At 32.6% G+C, this 16,768-nt stretch overlaps 1 protein-coding gene across 3 annotated transcripts in view; it reads right to left on the reverse strand.

The window, feature by feature from the left end:
• Positions 1 to 6,970: 6,970 nt before the first annotated feature.
• LOC143048541 (uncharacterized) overlaps positions 6,971 to 16,768 on the reverse strand; it is a 29,912-nt gene continuing 20,114 nt past the window's right edge. For 2 of the 3 annotated variants that reach the window (XM_076222264.1, XM_076222263.1), the window contains exon 2: positions 6,971 to 9,513. In XM_076222264.1, coding sequence (XP_076078379.1) covers positions 7,018 to 9,186 — 2,169 coding nt within the window. In that variant the 5' untranslated portion in view covers positions 9,187 to 9,513 and the 3' untranslated portion in view covers positions 6,971 to 7,017. Of the gene's footprint in view, positions 9,514 to 13,059; positions 13,335 to 16,768 lie in introns of those variants that run through there. The other variant, XM_076222265.1, reaches the window with a different exon arrangement.

A 16,768-nucleotide genomic window follows, 5' to 3' on the forward strand; every position in this document is an offset into this window, starting at 1 on the left:
TTGATAGTTTTTTCCTTACCCTTGGTTTTATCATTAAAATGCAATTTTTAGAATAATAAAAGTGTTTCTAGTTTCAAACTGTATTTTTGTAATCCTTGATGATAAATATAGTAAAAATGAGGGTTTTATGTCAGAAATACACAATGAAAACAAAATACAACAAATAGCTACAGCAAATTTATTTTCATGGTATTGTCAGAGGTGGGTTTAGGGGGGCGGGGGGCCCAGCCCCCCTCCTTTTATGGAAACAAAATTGGTGGATTATATAGGGAATCACTGAAGCATGACTGGAGTGAGCTGGACCCCCTCTTAGGCAGTCAGTGGGCCCTAACTTATGAAAATTTCTGGATCTGCCACTGATTGTGTGATAAAGTGCTTTTTAATGTACTGGAAATAAATAAGAAATATCTTTTTTAATTCACTCAAACACCATACTAATTTTTTATTTAAAACATTAAAAAAGAACTTGCACTTTATTCAGCAATTGTCTTTGTCATTTGTTTTTTTCAACATTCTACTCCATTAATAACAAAAAAGTCGTTTTAGAAAATCATACAACCTAAATAACAAATGCAATTTATTATGAAATGAGAGGCATTGACGACCAAAGATGATAATTCTGTCGATGCTGTAAAGTATTATCATACTACAATGTAATATGGACATCAATCACAACTGTTGCACAAGTACTGTAAGCACAGTTGGTCAAATGGTGTCTACTCTTGTTTCTTTATTTCTTCACTAGTATCTGAAAAGCAAAGTAAATTCTGTGGTTATAATCAGACTAAACAACACTTTTGGTAATGGATATCATGAAGTGGTTAATTGTTATTACGTGTAGAATTGTTACAGAAATATTTATATTTTAAGAGTTTTAACCACAATCCTGTACAAAAATGTTCAGGGAATATTATTACAAGTTTAGATGTTTGACAAAATGCTTAGAATACAACTATACTGGTAATTGTTACTAGTTTTCGGGAAACAGAAAAATGAAAATTATACAAAGTTATTTTCATATATAGATGTGAAACTATACATTGAAAATCATTGTGTACAAATAATCTTTATTCTATACCAAGTATGGCTAATTTACAAGGTTTGACAGAGGTACAGAATGACAGACAGTTATGAACTATAAATCATATACAAGCAGTGTATGCTGACTCTTAACACCGGATATAACCTGGGTTTTAAGAGGGTTTGTATTGTGTTTGTAGTCCATACAATAACTCGTATAAAACAGAGAAACATTCCTTTTGTTTTTAAACACACTTGTGTCATGCATTTGTTTCAATTTGTCTGGTTTTGTGCATTGTTTTTTCGACTCTCTCTTTCAAACTCTCCATTTAAAATATATACTGGTTTTAAAAAATATTATATTTGTTGGAGTAAGTCTATAAGTGTTAACTTACTTATCTTAATATATATAAAAAAATCAGGATATCAAGCACAACAAAAGGAGGCTATATTTAATCTGGATTTAATCCATTATTAATTTATACTTTACTTGTACATGTAGGTTAAACAACAAGTGCCCATCCATGGAAGGATAAATAAAACAGATGAAAAATACAGATTTTTCAACTATAGTTAATATTGTTAAATTTAAACTTAAGCAATAAAAAGGAGTATGCATTATAAAGCCTTAGGCTCTTACTTTTAATCACACATTGTACACAGGAAAACACATTCATAATAGGGTTACAACTGATAGAAGCCAATTGAGAATTTCACTAACATTTTCATTGCAATTAACCCAACCACACATTGTAACTTTGGATCTCTAAGTGTCTTCCCTGGTCCCAATATGCATGCATGTATGTTTAAATAGCCTTAAAACAATATGTCATGTATATGTTACCTGTTAGGTAAATTTGACCTGTCACCATCATCAGACTGTTGTTCTTTTTCATCCAAGATGAAATGTATTGAATGGCAAAGCCTTTTGCTGAAATATAATTTGACCAAGTTTAATAAAATGCAATTTGACCGTTGGTTTTCCTGTTTGAATGGTTTTACACTAGTAATTTTGGGGTCCTTTATAGCTTTTTGTTCGGTGTGAGCCAAGGCTCTGTGTTGAAGGCCGTACATTGACCTATAATGGTTTACTTTTATAAATTGTTATTTGGATGGAGAGTTGTCTCATTGGCACTCACACCACATCTTCCTATATCTAATTTTTATGAGGCCAATGTCTACAAAACTATACATTTGTTTAGAAATTTTACTGAATAAAGTAATTTTGCTAAACTATGAAACAAGTTCAAGTAGATATGCAAGGTTCAAAAACATTTAGTCTGACTTCATGCATCTGTATTGGAATAAAACCAAAGAAATTATTTTTCTTATTGGTAATTCATGTCCTACCAGTATTTATAAGGTACCAACAAAAAAAATCTTAAAAAAACATGGTACAATATATATTTCATGTGCTAAAAAAAAGTCAAAAAGTGATAAAACATATAGTGTATGACATTTAGTTAAGTTCACATATGTCTGAGGAACATGTCAGTAACTGCTAGTAGTCCTTTGTAAATTTATGTATAGTTGTCATTTTGCTTATTTTGTTTTATTTCCTATCATTTTGCCTATTCTGACATACAATGTAGGACTATGACTTCTTTAAAACTGAGATATACTGTGCATATTGTTTTTGTTTTTCTACAATGGCTAGCTATAGAGGTATTAGGATAGGTTGAGATCTTGCAAAACATGTTTGACCCCACCGCATTTTAGCGCCTGTCCCAAGTCAGGAGTCTCTAGCCTTTGTTATTTTTTAAGATTTTTAATTTTAGTTCATTTTAATTTTGGAGTCTAGTATAACATTCATTATCACCTTGACCACATGTTTCCGGGGAGCAGTACACATTTTTGTTTAGGTGGTAGCTCAAGCATGCCTCTGTGTGTAGGATTTTCTCAGTGTGTTGTAGATCCATTGGTGGTCTTTGGCTGTTTTCTACTCTTTGGTCAGGTTGTTGTCTCTTTGACACATTCCCCATTTCCATTCTCAATTTTTTGTTAATAATAAAATTACCCAATGACAGTCAGTTATATGTGAGGCCTCTTCATTCCTCTATATACATTTGTACTAGGTTTGTAGTCTCCAGCCATTCAATACAGATAACTGACCTGGAAAAGATTTAATATGTCAGTATTTTACTATTTCAGATGCAACTCAATGCAGATACTTTATACATATATTATAGATAGTTATATAAATATATTGTATTCTGTTGGACATATTTTTTTTTATTTCATTCTCAATACTAATTAATCAGCCTTTTATGGCAATCAACAATTGTTACAACGGTAAACCTGTATTTGTTTAATTGTTAGTTTCATAAAGTTACCATGAATACCACCCTCTTCACTCTGTTGTTTATAATTTTTCGTCAAATGTTTTGTATATACATCATACATGTATAAAGTCTTCCTTAGGCATGTTTTTTTCAAATGGAATTTAGGACAACTATGCATTCTAATTGGCATAATCCATATAGGGGGGGGGGGCAATCATTATGTTACGTAACTGTTATCAGTATTTTTGCATTTTTTGTTAACTGTTTTTGCCAAAATATCAAGGTGTTGTTAACATGTTAACAGACCCCCTTTTGCCCCTCCTCATATATAGCATGAGGATAACTTGCCTTATTCTAAGAATTTCATATTCTCTTGCACCGTCCCTTGAAGATCTTTGCTGACTGGACACAGTATCTATAATCTTAAAAATATGTGTTTAAAATATATATTTTATATATTTAAGAAGTTTGACTCATCTGCATTAAGTACAAGAAGGGACTTCCTTTTAAGTATCAATTCTTGGTGCTTACTGCAGATTAGTCATATTAAATATCCTTTTTTTTTTTTTTATATTGAGATTTTTCCACATAAACTTCTCATGCCTCTTGTTTGAATTTTTATAGTGAAAATACACTAACCTGGTGCTCTAGGGTCAATGTCAAGACAACACAGTACTAATTAAATTATTATATATTGCTATTTTGTTGGGTGTATTACCCATGTTTCCTGTAGTATTTATATATTTTTATTACACATGTTACATATTTATTGTTTGTGTACTGCATATGTTATTGTTTATAATAATATTGTTTGTATGCTATATGCCCTCCTGGGCCATAATTTGGTGAATTAAAGTATTCTATTCCTTTCTATTCTATTTACCAAATGGCAAATCATGGCAAATGCGCATTTCAGCTGAGACTACTGTGTTATAGGGGGTCTCATTGGGGGGTTCTGATCACGGATCCCACTTACTGATTTGTCACATTCCCATATCCCGCTTACACTATGTACTTCATTTCTGGTTTTCACGTCACAATAATTTGACTTTCACGTGTCACGCTTACAAAAAATGGCAATCCTATGTACTGCTTAGACCCCAATGAGACACACTTATACAGTTATAGTAGTCTCAGATTTCAGTGATCGATGCATAAGGTAAAATATTTTTAAAACTACATAATATCTAAACATCTTATTTTATGATACTAGTTGTTACAAGGATTTTGCAAACTAATCCATGATTACAACCTACTGTACCCCCCCCCCCCCCTTTTTCTTAGTTAAAAAACCTACCTTTTACCTACCCTATTAAAAGAGACATTCGTACACATGAACCTTAATAAGTTAATTGTCTAGTTTCTTCCAGTTTCCATGCTGTTTAAAAGTTTCATTTTACACTGAAACTCTCAACTCTGGTCTACCACTGCCGCATGTTTTCATCCATATTCTTGAAGTGTTTATCTTCCGGGAAGATGTGGTCAAGGTCATTACCAAATTTTAAAACGCCATCTATGAACGAAATCCAAAGTCACAAAAATCCAGACGCTATATTCATAATGCGTCTGGGTGATCGAGACTAACCACTCCAAAGCTACTATATATATCGACACTATTTATTTAATTGCATTTATCTAGAATAAAATTTTCTAATTTTAAGGAGGTAAACTAAATGAACACAAAACAGTTTACAGTTGTTCTGTATGTAGTTACAGCCCTTTGTTTTTTTGGTGCGTTCAATAGCAAATATCCCATCCATATTCAGGACGAGTTCACAACGAATTAAAGCAATAGGTAGCGTCTGCATGCGAGTTGACAAACCTGAAATGTTAGAGTTTAAAAGAAATATAATTTAGTATTTTGCCTTGAAAGAAAAGTTCGCTACGAATAATTCCGAGAGGTGTAACAGAGGTTCATTAACTTACAGAGAGGGTGACACCAACATGTTCCCTTTCCGAAGTGGCTGCATATTTATTCATCCCTAATAGCAAAAGGGACACCCATCTTCAACAAGGAGTGTACTGTCAGACGGAAAAAGTTCTGGTGATAACCAAATTGCTCTGCTCTATTCGATCATTGGGTCGGCAACGAAATGTCGACAAAATTAAAGTTTCTATTTAAACCAAGGAAGTTTCTTATATTGCTACGTCGTTTGAACTTAAATGTTATATTGAATGGCGTCCAATTTTCATTCACAAATTCATGTACCCTCAATCTGTAATGTGTGTCCTTTTTATTGTTAGGATGCATAAATACCTTGGAAGTTTTACATTTAACAACTTTTGTTGTAAAAAGTTTGTTATACAGATCTTATAGTGTTTTGCCATTGCCATCGACATTAACATTCAAAATGATCATACGTATCATGTTTTAGTGCAAAGAATTTACCTGTTACAACAGATCTTCATAATTTAATTTAAACATATATATTCATAGTGGATAGTTATTACAACTTATATCAATATTTTTCAGCTATTCAGGTGTGAGTGCTCCTTTGTTAGGGGCATTAGCCGGCTCTTTTTCGAAATCGACAAGGATATCTAATACGTACAAGATGTGTCTGTAATGATTTATCTAAATGACATTTTAGCCTCAAAGATGCTTCTTGTATAATAGAAGATCAAGATGAAATACAGTTAAAGAGAAGTTATTGCTTTATAGATTAAACGATATTTTAAGTCAAAAATGAACCTGGTATCATAGATTTAAACGAAGTTTTAACTTTCTGAGATTTACCTGCCATGATAATCCTAAGTGACATTGTGAGTCCATTAGTGTTCCGATATAACTACACGAATATACCAAAATCAACATTGTACATCCCTGAAACTTACCTGGCCCATGTAGGACAGCTCTTAGGTGAAAAACACATAAATTCTACCTGGTCCATTTAGGATAGACCACAAGTGCTGTAATCACTTAATTGCCTAATTTGGACCCATTTGTATTTGTAATTTACAACCTTGCTGTATGGTACATGTACGTATAGGACCTGGATGCCACTTCTGGATCATTTTAAAATTATTTTTTTTTTAATTAGTTTTTAACAAAACCTTTTGCTTTTCAACCCTGTATACCACCATTTCCCATGTGAAATTATAATTTTGAAAATACTTTGAACGACAAAATTATTTTATATTTCTTCCTGTATGACGTTTACATTATGACGTCAATCACGCGACTCTACACTAGAGTTGATGTGAATACAGTCGCAGGACTTCACATATTTCAATCTTTAATGGGTTGATTTAAAAATCCTACTAAGTATATCAGTAAACAATGAATGCTTGTTGTGCTTCTTTGTTGAATATTTGTTTGTTTTTTGTTCTAATTGAGATTGTGACAGAGAGATGACAGTTTTTACCTGTTATGTTTGTTTTGTTCACGCATCGTTGTAAATATAATGGAATATGATGCGACTGTCATACAAGTGAGATGTTTAGCGCTATAAAACCAGGTCCAATCCTCCATTTTCTACATTTGAAAATGCCTGTATAAATCTAAGCCAGGAATATGACAGTTGTCGTCCATTCGTTTGATGTGTTATATCATTTGATTTTGCCATTTGATGAGGGCCTTTCCGTTTTGAAATTTCCTCGGAGTTCAGAATTTTTGTAACTTTACTTTTTCCAATACATTATTAAGTTCTAAATAATTTAGATTTATACCAAGAATTTCAATTTAATAAATATATAAAAAATACTACTTTACAAATTAGTTTCTAGATAGAGCACCAATGGACCTAGATGTCATATGAGACTCAGGCGACAGTCTTGTTCCATCACATATCCCACAATCCTCAGATTTTCTACTTTGTATAGATACCGTTGATATCCGGAAGACATTTCTATCATAAAAAGATTCACTAGATGGCGACACTGTATGCCCGTTGGTATGTTTATAGATCACTTCTAATGGATCAGTTGATCTACTAGAGACCATATCATGCATATAGCTTCGCTGCGCCGTTAGATCCTTTTCCTGTCGCAGTGATAGTTTGACCTCCTTTGTTTCCTCTTCCTCCTTGGGAAGACTCACGTGAATACTTTGTTTAGCCTTTGAAATAAATCCTTTTCTATGAGAGGGTGATAACATCGGAATACTATACACAGAGCTTCGTGAAGAATCCAAACTAATACGCGAAATATTTGTCTCTCGCTTTTGTTCCGAGTCGACGTCACTCGCTTGCGTCGTCGGACTTCTCCTGTCAATGTCTGACTTAGATGAGTCATGGATTGTTGTTGTTTCTTCGTCTTCCTCCTCTACAAAATCATGTACGCTTGGAAGACGTATCATACTTGAATTTGTCTGAGATATTCGGCCATCGTCAGATTCTGACACAGACAACTCATCTCTCGGATTAATCTTTTGAAAACGAATTGTTCTCTGGTGCATGATGGTAGCGGATTTGCCTATGTTATACTTTTCTTGATCTGCTGTAGTTTTATTTTGCGGAAGTTCGACATCGTTTTTATCAGTTTGATTAAAGTTAATATTTGTATTTTCTTTGTTCATAGCTCTATAGTGAGAGGCATTAGGCCTTTCGGAGGAAACTCGTTTAATGCATGTTTTTTCTTCGGACTTGGAATGAATTTGTGCAGCACCTTCGGATTTCAATCCTTCTCTCATTGTTGTCCAATTATTAGTCCTCACATGAGAAATGTTTGAAATAATCAGGGGATTAGTTTTCTGTCCTTCTCCATTGGGTGCTAAAGCTAGAAATCTGTGTAATTTAAACTCTTTTTCACGTTTTTTCGAGTGTTTATTTCGATCGTTTTCCCTACCGTCATGAGATGATCGATGTTTTGTATCGACATTTCCCTCTGACTTCCGGTGTTTATCCCGTTTGTCCGTAGAACAATTTTCTATATAACTATGGTCATGTTTATGCGAATAATGATATCGATTATTATGTCTTGGACTTACAGAAGTCTTGGACTGCACATCCGAATCACGACTCAATAGTTTACTCCGACTTGCTATGCTTATTTCACTTGATCGTGATGATCTCATAGAGTCACTCGTTTTTAAATCCGATCTGATTTTATCACCGACGGTAAAATTAGCTGGAGCTGTTTTTACTGGACTTTCAGCTGATCGTCGCTCGGGTGATTTTACATTATATGTATCAGGTCTTGGTGATCCAGAGGGTTTCTGCTTTTGTAAAAATCGTATTACTTGTTTCATGTTAAGTTTATCAGGATCATGATCAGTGATAGGCGTATTACTACGCGGTAGCTGATTTACATTCAACTTGTACTTTTTCCGTTTCTGAGCTTGTTCCTTTGCATACAATTCTTTCTGCTTCTGTAACTCTATTTCTCCAGGGGTATACGGCAATGTTTTTTTAAATCCGTTTTGTTTGTACAAGAATTTTTTATCAGAAAGTGTTGGCTTTGGAAGCCCATTTGACACGGAACTAGAGGCTGACACGGTTGACACGGACACTCCAGTATCAATACTTGATATACTATTTCTTCGTGGCGTTACAGCACCACATTGTTCATTCAAATCTTGGACTGAAAATTTAACCATCATGTCGCTGCGATTTTCCCTCATCGATGAATGTCGAGCTATTTTTCGGAACTTTCTATCTTTTCTGACGCACGTTGTTGGTAAACGTCCTGAATAAGACACAGCGTCCGAAACCTCTGACTGAAAATCACTAAAATCAAGTGACGAATACGTATCCACAGTATTCAGTGATATTCCAGAATGACTCCTTGTAACAGCTAATACTGGGAAGCACCTGCTGTTAGTATCTGTCCCTGATGTAGCTGATTGTTTATATTTAGCACTATTTTGAATGTTTTTGTCAGCAAAGGGGACAATCTGTACAATGGAGGGTTTCCAAGCATCACCCACAAACACCACAGCACTCATTATTATTGCAATAGAACAATTCTACGACTAACACATCTACCTTCACGAACAAAACTAGATTACTTAAACTATACATTGAGATAGGGTTTTAGGAGGTCAGGGAACACAAATAAATGGTTTTAGTATTAACACACATCGTAAAGCACGTAATCCTGGTTTAATAATCTTTATAATCATTATATCTAATCCATTAAATTTCTATTTCAGCTGATCCATTTATGAACTCGCTCATAAGTATATCTTATATGAATAAATACATAAATCCATTGTATACGGACTTGATCGTTGCTTCAACTAAAAGCGATTACTCCGAGATTGTACTTAAATCTGAAATGTAAATTAAAAATAAATGAGTTTATAAAGTAATAGTAATGCATCATATAGATGTGAAATTGAAGAAATATTAACCGAAATCTTTGTTATTCCAAATTTCTAAATATATATTAAATGAAAGATAGTTACACATCATCATATTTTCTGTTTAAACTACAAATATGACGTTTATATATATGTACACGTCATTGTTTTGTTCTAGATGCTAAACACGCGTCTTCTTTTTTGTGTGTGCAAGAATTAGATCAGTCTTTATAGGTCTTATAATATGTGTTTTGCTGTGTATATATATGTACATGCATATTTTGCATGATGTACTCTAAAGTGGACACAGGACTCTGAGACACAGGAAGACCAGAAAGGTATTCTTACATAACTAAAAGAGAAGTAGCGAATTTATAATATAATTTTGTTTGATGAGACCCATCTTGTAGCACAAGTTCATTTATAAATCATTAAGATTAACTTGTAGCGCTGACCTCGTACGGCTAGATGGCTAGATTAAGGAAAACATTGTTTTCGAACAATTCTACTTTACCTTGTATAATTCAACACTGTTTAATTGTACATCATGTTTTAATTTGGTTAATGCCCCATCCCCCTCGCTAATGATAGTGCATGGCGGGCAAGGGAAACAACTCCAACATAAAGTATATCAATTAAAAAGTATCTGTTGAAGCCAGTCACTAATAGGACACAGTATAACATGTTTGCCATTTGCGGCTTTGGTTTTATCAGATATGTGAACTATAAAATTATCTTTATAAATTCCACAGATGGTATTTTGTAACATTATATAAACATAATATATTTGCTGGCTGATGTGACATTAACGACTAGGTGCAAAATATTTGATAAAAATAACAGACTCCTGCAAAAGATGTTAAAGAGTTCTAAACGTGCAGAAAGCGCGGCATTTTTTTCAGAAGGCAGCTTATAGATACAGATCCCTAAACAAGTTGCTACGAGAGTTCTAAACGTGGAGAGAGCGTGGCATTCTTTGCAGCAGGCCGCCTTAAGATACAGACCTCTGAAAAAGATGTTGCAATGGTTCTTAATGTGCATATACCGTAGCAATATTTTCACACGAGGTATCGGATGGAGTTCTCTTTCTGATCAGACGTGTCTTCGATCAGACGTGTCTTCGATCAGACGTGTCTTCGTAATTGTACATCCTACACAGTTAAACGGACGTCCCACTGTGGCAAGGGTTTCACTGCAAGTTGTAAGAAGACAAAAGTGACCATATCTCTTTTACCTTTTATGCACGTTCTTTTTTGAAATACATTCTGTCTAACAAATGTACCTCAAGTAAAATGAATAAAGCTTCGATTTTCTCAGGGCACAGGAGTGTGCCATGATCTAAGTTAGATATGAGAAAATAATTCCTATAATACCCCCGGCTATTTGTTCACGGACCAAGCAAGAACAAAAATAAGTATTCGTGAGCATGTTACGGTCCAATATGGTTAAACTCATCCATATTCTCTTTTATGTGGTCATAGAAATCATTTTTTTTGGAATCTGAATATCAACACGCCCATATAAACATATAACTTAGTCATTGTTTTAGTGTTTACAAAGAACAAATAAAGGTCTGAAGTATACGTATCAACGATATATACTTATAGGTCATTGACAATATACATAAGGGTATTTAATCTTTGTGTTATTAAGTAATTTATACTTGTTAATCTATTGATACTTTAAATTATACAAAGAGAGGTAATTTATTTTGATTTGTTTAACACTAAGTGATATAATGATTTTATATTTACATCGATTTGATTCCGAATGAGAGATTATGTTATTTCGATCAATAAGGACAAAGTGTACCTTGATCTTTGGTTAACATTTTAAGAGATATCTAAGACCACACGAAGTCCTACAACGTTCTAGCCAGTCACTATGCCAATGTGTACAACAAGGTGGTCGTTTTTGTTAAGTCAATAGATACACACATATTATATATAAATACTCAAATATCCTGTAAAGTGACTAGGAAGTGAATACAGGATAGGTCATTCGGTACGCAAACGTCATACCAAATATAGATAGGAGAGGGGCGAAAGATACCATAGGAACATCCAAACTCGTAAATCGGAAATAAACTGACAACACCATGTCTAAACAAGAAAAGGACAAACAGACACAAAAGAGTACACAAAACGCAACTGAGAAAGCTAAATAAATGATTAAGCCACACGAACCCTACCGAAAACAGGGAATGATCTAAGATGCCCCGGAAGGGTAAGCAGAGTATGCTCCACATGTGGCAGCCTTCTTGCTATTCATGTTTTGATAGATATTACATGGAACATTCCAAAATAAAACATCTTATAAAGTCATGCGTAGACTAACTTTATTAAAAAAAACAACCAGACACCATTCGATATCGCTATAAGAAAGATAGAAAGATGTATTTTAAAAGAAGCTATTGGCAACACAATTAGAAAGATACTTTGGTACTACACCGTGGGTCCATATTACTCGACGTTTAGTGTAGTAATTGACAAACATGTAACTCAACATATCAGATTACCATTAAAACATGCGAGCACGACAAAGTCTTAGAAGTAACTGAAGGCTGTGTAGTGTCACTAGGTAATTTTACCATTGTTCGAATCCACTGCAAAATGCATTCATTATGTATATTACTTTTTTTACAATTGTAAAAAAGCGATATTTGTGAATATAAAAAAACTAATTAATTGGGTTTTGGATATTTCGTAATGTTTATATACATAATTCTGCTTAACAATGCTTAATGATCCAAAGTTATCTTATGGTCCCATTTAAATAATCATTCATTGTACACAGAATGCTTGAGGTACTTTATATAAAATTAAGACGGAAAACAGGGAATGTGATAAAGAGAAAACAAACCAACCAAAGAGCAAACTACAGAACAAAGTGTTCAAAGCTGACAGAAAATCCCGCAACCGGATTCGGGATTCAGCTGGCCTCTTCACAATTCATGTATACTAGTTCAGCGATCATTCTCTTACACGAGTATTATGTAGATTAATGTACCGTATATTGAAATAGAGTAGTGTGTAATAAAACATACAATTACAACGTTTTACTGTTACTTGGTATGCTTTATAAAGAATATACTGCACATATACATAAGTATTATCTAGACCAAATAATTATATAGACATAAATACGTAGTATTGGCAATAAATTACAGGTTTCATTCAATTTAATAGCAATATCATTGCATTGTGTCTTCTCAAAGAAATTAAATTATACATCCATCTCAAAATATTTAATGTATTTAAACTTCCTTAGTTATGTCAGCATTATACATGTTATATAATATCTATAGTTATATTTGCTTTTTCATAATCGTCAACCAATTTACATTATTGTGTACGTGATATTATGTATAATTATTCTGACTTTCACAAATGCCTCATTTTTTAATTATTTTTTTTTCCTTTTAAAAAAAAGTTATTACATGTACACGTTTTCTTTAAGATGTTGAATAATAACACGTATATATTATGAGCTATTAAATAATTCGTGTGATCTTACCTATAACGACATGATACACAGTTAGTGAAACATTGATATATAGGCTGATTATCCGTACATCTAGCCTTGTATAAATATAAATATCCTACAGCTACACTGTCCTTGTGGAGGAGAACCAATGTATGAATTCCTCAAAGTGATTCCATATTCTTCAATGTCAACGCGATAATGGTCACAATTTTAATGTTTATTTTGTGATTTCGTTGCTATTAAAATTGAGGGTCCATATGATGTACGAGTACAGTACAAGTTGATAGTTCTAAATAGATTATTTTGTTAATCGTGAATCACACTGTATTATAAATCCTTCAATGTCATTTCGTTTATTAGACAAGTTTTTTCCCTGATTCTTTGTGTGCTTTGAATTGCAAATAAACTGCAAAGTCAACGACTTTTCGTGAAAAAATTAATATAATTGTAAATTAAGCTTGGCACTGTTAAAAAGATTAATCCTTTTTTACCTTTCATTTGCACTATCATAAAGATATTTTACAACTGGGTAGGATTCTATTAAGTATTTAACACTATGTATAAAAGGTCCATTATCTTATAAATGTATTTAACGGCACTATGAGGCGTCTTTAGTACAGACATTTATAAATCTGTATAGAAATTACCATTATAATAAAATAAAGGTATACCAATCTGTTTACATTTATCACAGTAAAAGTGTTTTATCGAACTAACATAGCCCTGAAGAAGGCAAAATCTTATATAAATTAAATCTTTTCAAATCTCAAGTGTGGTTTTTTGTTAAATGTCAAACATTAATTATTTTTGAAATGCCATTAGTAAAGGGTAGTTATTCCTTTTATACGGATTCTTTCCGAACTTCCCAGAACTCTAGATCTTGACATGATAATTTAGATAATATATAAAGAGAATACTTCTTTAATTTATTGGGGATTTTTATTTGTAGTAAGAAAACTCACGAGAAACCATTGAACGTGTTTTTGTTTATTTTGTGAAACTTTGTTGATGGTATAAGGCAAAATTATTTACACAATTATAAAATTTACATTAAGGTTACATACGTTCAAAGAATGAAGTGCGTCGTTCACAATGTAAAACTGACACATACATTGTACCAATCTTAACGCAGATATTTTGGTATGTTAGGCATAATCTTTAATAACAACAGTTAAAGATACATTAAGATCTAGGGTAAGAGCCACAACTAACTCTCAAAGGTCACTGGTTCGTTTGTTTAACACATTCAAATTAAAATCTTTGAAGTTTATTAGTACAAATGTTAGGCTGACTGTTTTATTTCTGTTTCATATAAGACCTTAATAAAGCATCGATAAAACTGCTTTTTACAAACACATAACTGGTTTAAAGAGGTTTCTTTCTTAGTCGTTAGCTTGATCTATCCAAACAATTGTTAACAATAGGACGTTTATTTGATGTAAAATTATAGCACACAAGTATCGTATCATAATCCATTATTTAATTCGGGGACTTTCCTCTCATTTTCAATCCATCTAGATTGAAACTGAAAAAATTGTTTTCCTGCTAATGAAATTAAAAATAGAAATTGGGAATGTGTCAAGAGACAACAGCCCGACCAAAGAGCAGACAACAGTCGAAGGCCACCAATGATACATAACTTTTTTTTATCAGTACCATAGCTATCGCTTGAAATGTTGGTACAAATTCGGTAAACTGTATGTAAATGTTTTCTTATAATTTGATTTTAGATGTTACACGTCTTTTGATTGGTTACCAGTTATTTTGGTATATCATCTCATAGACATAACTTTGACCGTAAAGTAATCAATGTTAACTACATTTTTGATGTTATTCAGTCTTCAAAATCTTACAGTCATTCCTAAAATAAAAGTTATCATTACAATAATTAAGGATTATAGTTGAAAGTTACATCTAACCAATGATAGTTGTCTATGGAATGGTTACTTTAAAGTGGTCATAGTGCAGTAAAGTCAATTGCTGTAGTATTTGTTTCACTCACTTGGTCAGAATCAAATGGAAATCAATCCCACTGGAAGTAGATATTAAAGACATACATGTATATCGTATGCAAACTTTTTAAAAACTTTCAAACAGTCCTGATTTTCGTGATTTTGCAAATCATAAAATTATATATATATATATATAAAAGTCTATAAAAACGACCAACCAGCAAATTTACTATGTACTGGATCGTCTAGAATAGGCGATACTATGCAGATAAGGAAAAAATTATATCAGTCTAAAGATTAGCACAACGGTACTGATATAAGATGTATAATCTTTAGACTGATATATATATATATATATATATCAGTCTAAAGATTTGCACAACGGTACTGATATAAGATGTTATAATACGAAAATGTTGTTATTAAATCGTGATCGCACGATTTAATAACAACATTTTCGTATTATAACATCTTATATCAGTACCGTTGTGCAAATCTTTAGACTGATATAATTTTTTCCTTATCTGCATAGTATCGCCTATTCTAGACGATCCGGTACATAGTAAATTTGCTGGTTGGTCGTTTTTATAGACTTTTATATATATATATATATATATATATATAGTTTGTTTTGAATACTAAATGTCAGACAAGAAAGTTCCCGAGTCTATTGACCTTACCTTGTGAAGAGTTTGAAGATCGTTCAACACATTCTACGAATACTTATATATTTATATATATATATTTTATTCAGAGACTCGCGTACTTGTGCGTGATATTGTTTTAAAACAAATATAGTCATTTAAGTAATAATTGACCTTTTTAGCATAATTTACCTTTTCATAAAAATACAGAAAAAAATTGCGTATTAAAAAAATAAGGAGAAAAAATAGGACTCTGAAATATGTTTTTGGAACATAAAAATCCAAAACGCACTAGGTCAATAAGTTATAATAAAATCATTCAGTTTTGACAACGGATTTAACGAAGGACATTTATTGAGCTTAATACTTGAATATTTTACACTTAAATAAATAAATCCCGCCTAAGAAACAGAACGTAATACAAACACATTTTATTATTCTGTAACAGAAACTCCAAATATGCGTGCGTTCACAGAAGATCAAACTATCGTCAATTACTAGACATATATTTACTTGACTTTTGAAAAAATAAACATTTAAACAGTATGCAATTAAAGATAAAAAGGCTTTTAATGTGGTTCAATATATGCAGGGATAAAATTCTGACTTGAAGTAGATTGTAAATATACATGTCAAAATCGAAGGAACCTTAAAATTCTCCAATAAAGATACATGACACTCGTGTGACTCCAATGGTCCGGTCCGTCTTTCTGTTTACTTTTCCTTAAAGACTAAATCTATTAATTTGGTTCTTCGTTATATTTCCTACATATTGTACACTAGATAGATATTCATAGTTTCAGCTGAGAATAAAAAAAGTTTTCCAACAGTATACACAATAAGAATAAGCATGTTTTTTGAAATTCATCAGACTTTACGGGAAAATAAGGGTATTTTGGATTAGGAGATATTTTGCCTCACAACAGACCACCTACGGACCGCTCAAAGAGTTTTTGAAATGTTATTTACTGGCAGAGAGCATGTCATCGAATGTTCGTCTCCATTATAACCGGACGTGTCTGCGTACTTGCACATCCCTAAAGTCAAAAGGAAGCACCGCTTGGATAAGGGTTTTACTGATGGTTGGAGAACACCAAATTGATCCTAATATTCCTAGCTCACCCTTGGGGACAATTATATAAG

Source organism: Mytilus galloprovincialis, chromosome 10 (assembly GCF_965363235.1).
Source record: "Mytilus galloprovincialis chromosome 10, xbMytGall1.hap1.1, whole genome shotgun sequence".
In the NCBI taxonomy this organism is placed as follows: Eukaryota; Metazoa; Mollusca; class Bivalvia; order Mytilida; family Mytilidae; genus Mytilus; species Mytilus galloprovincialis.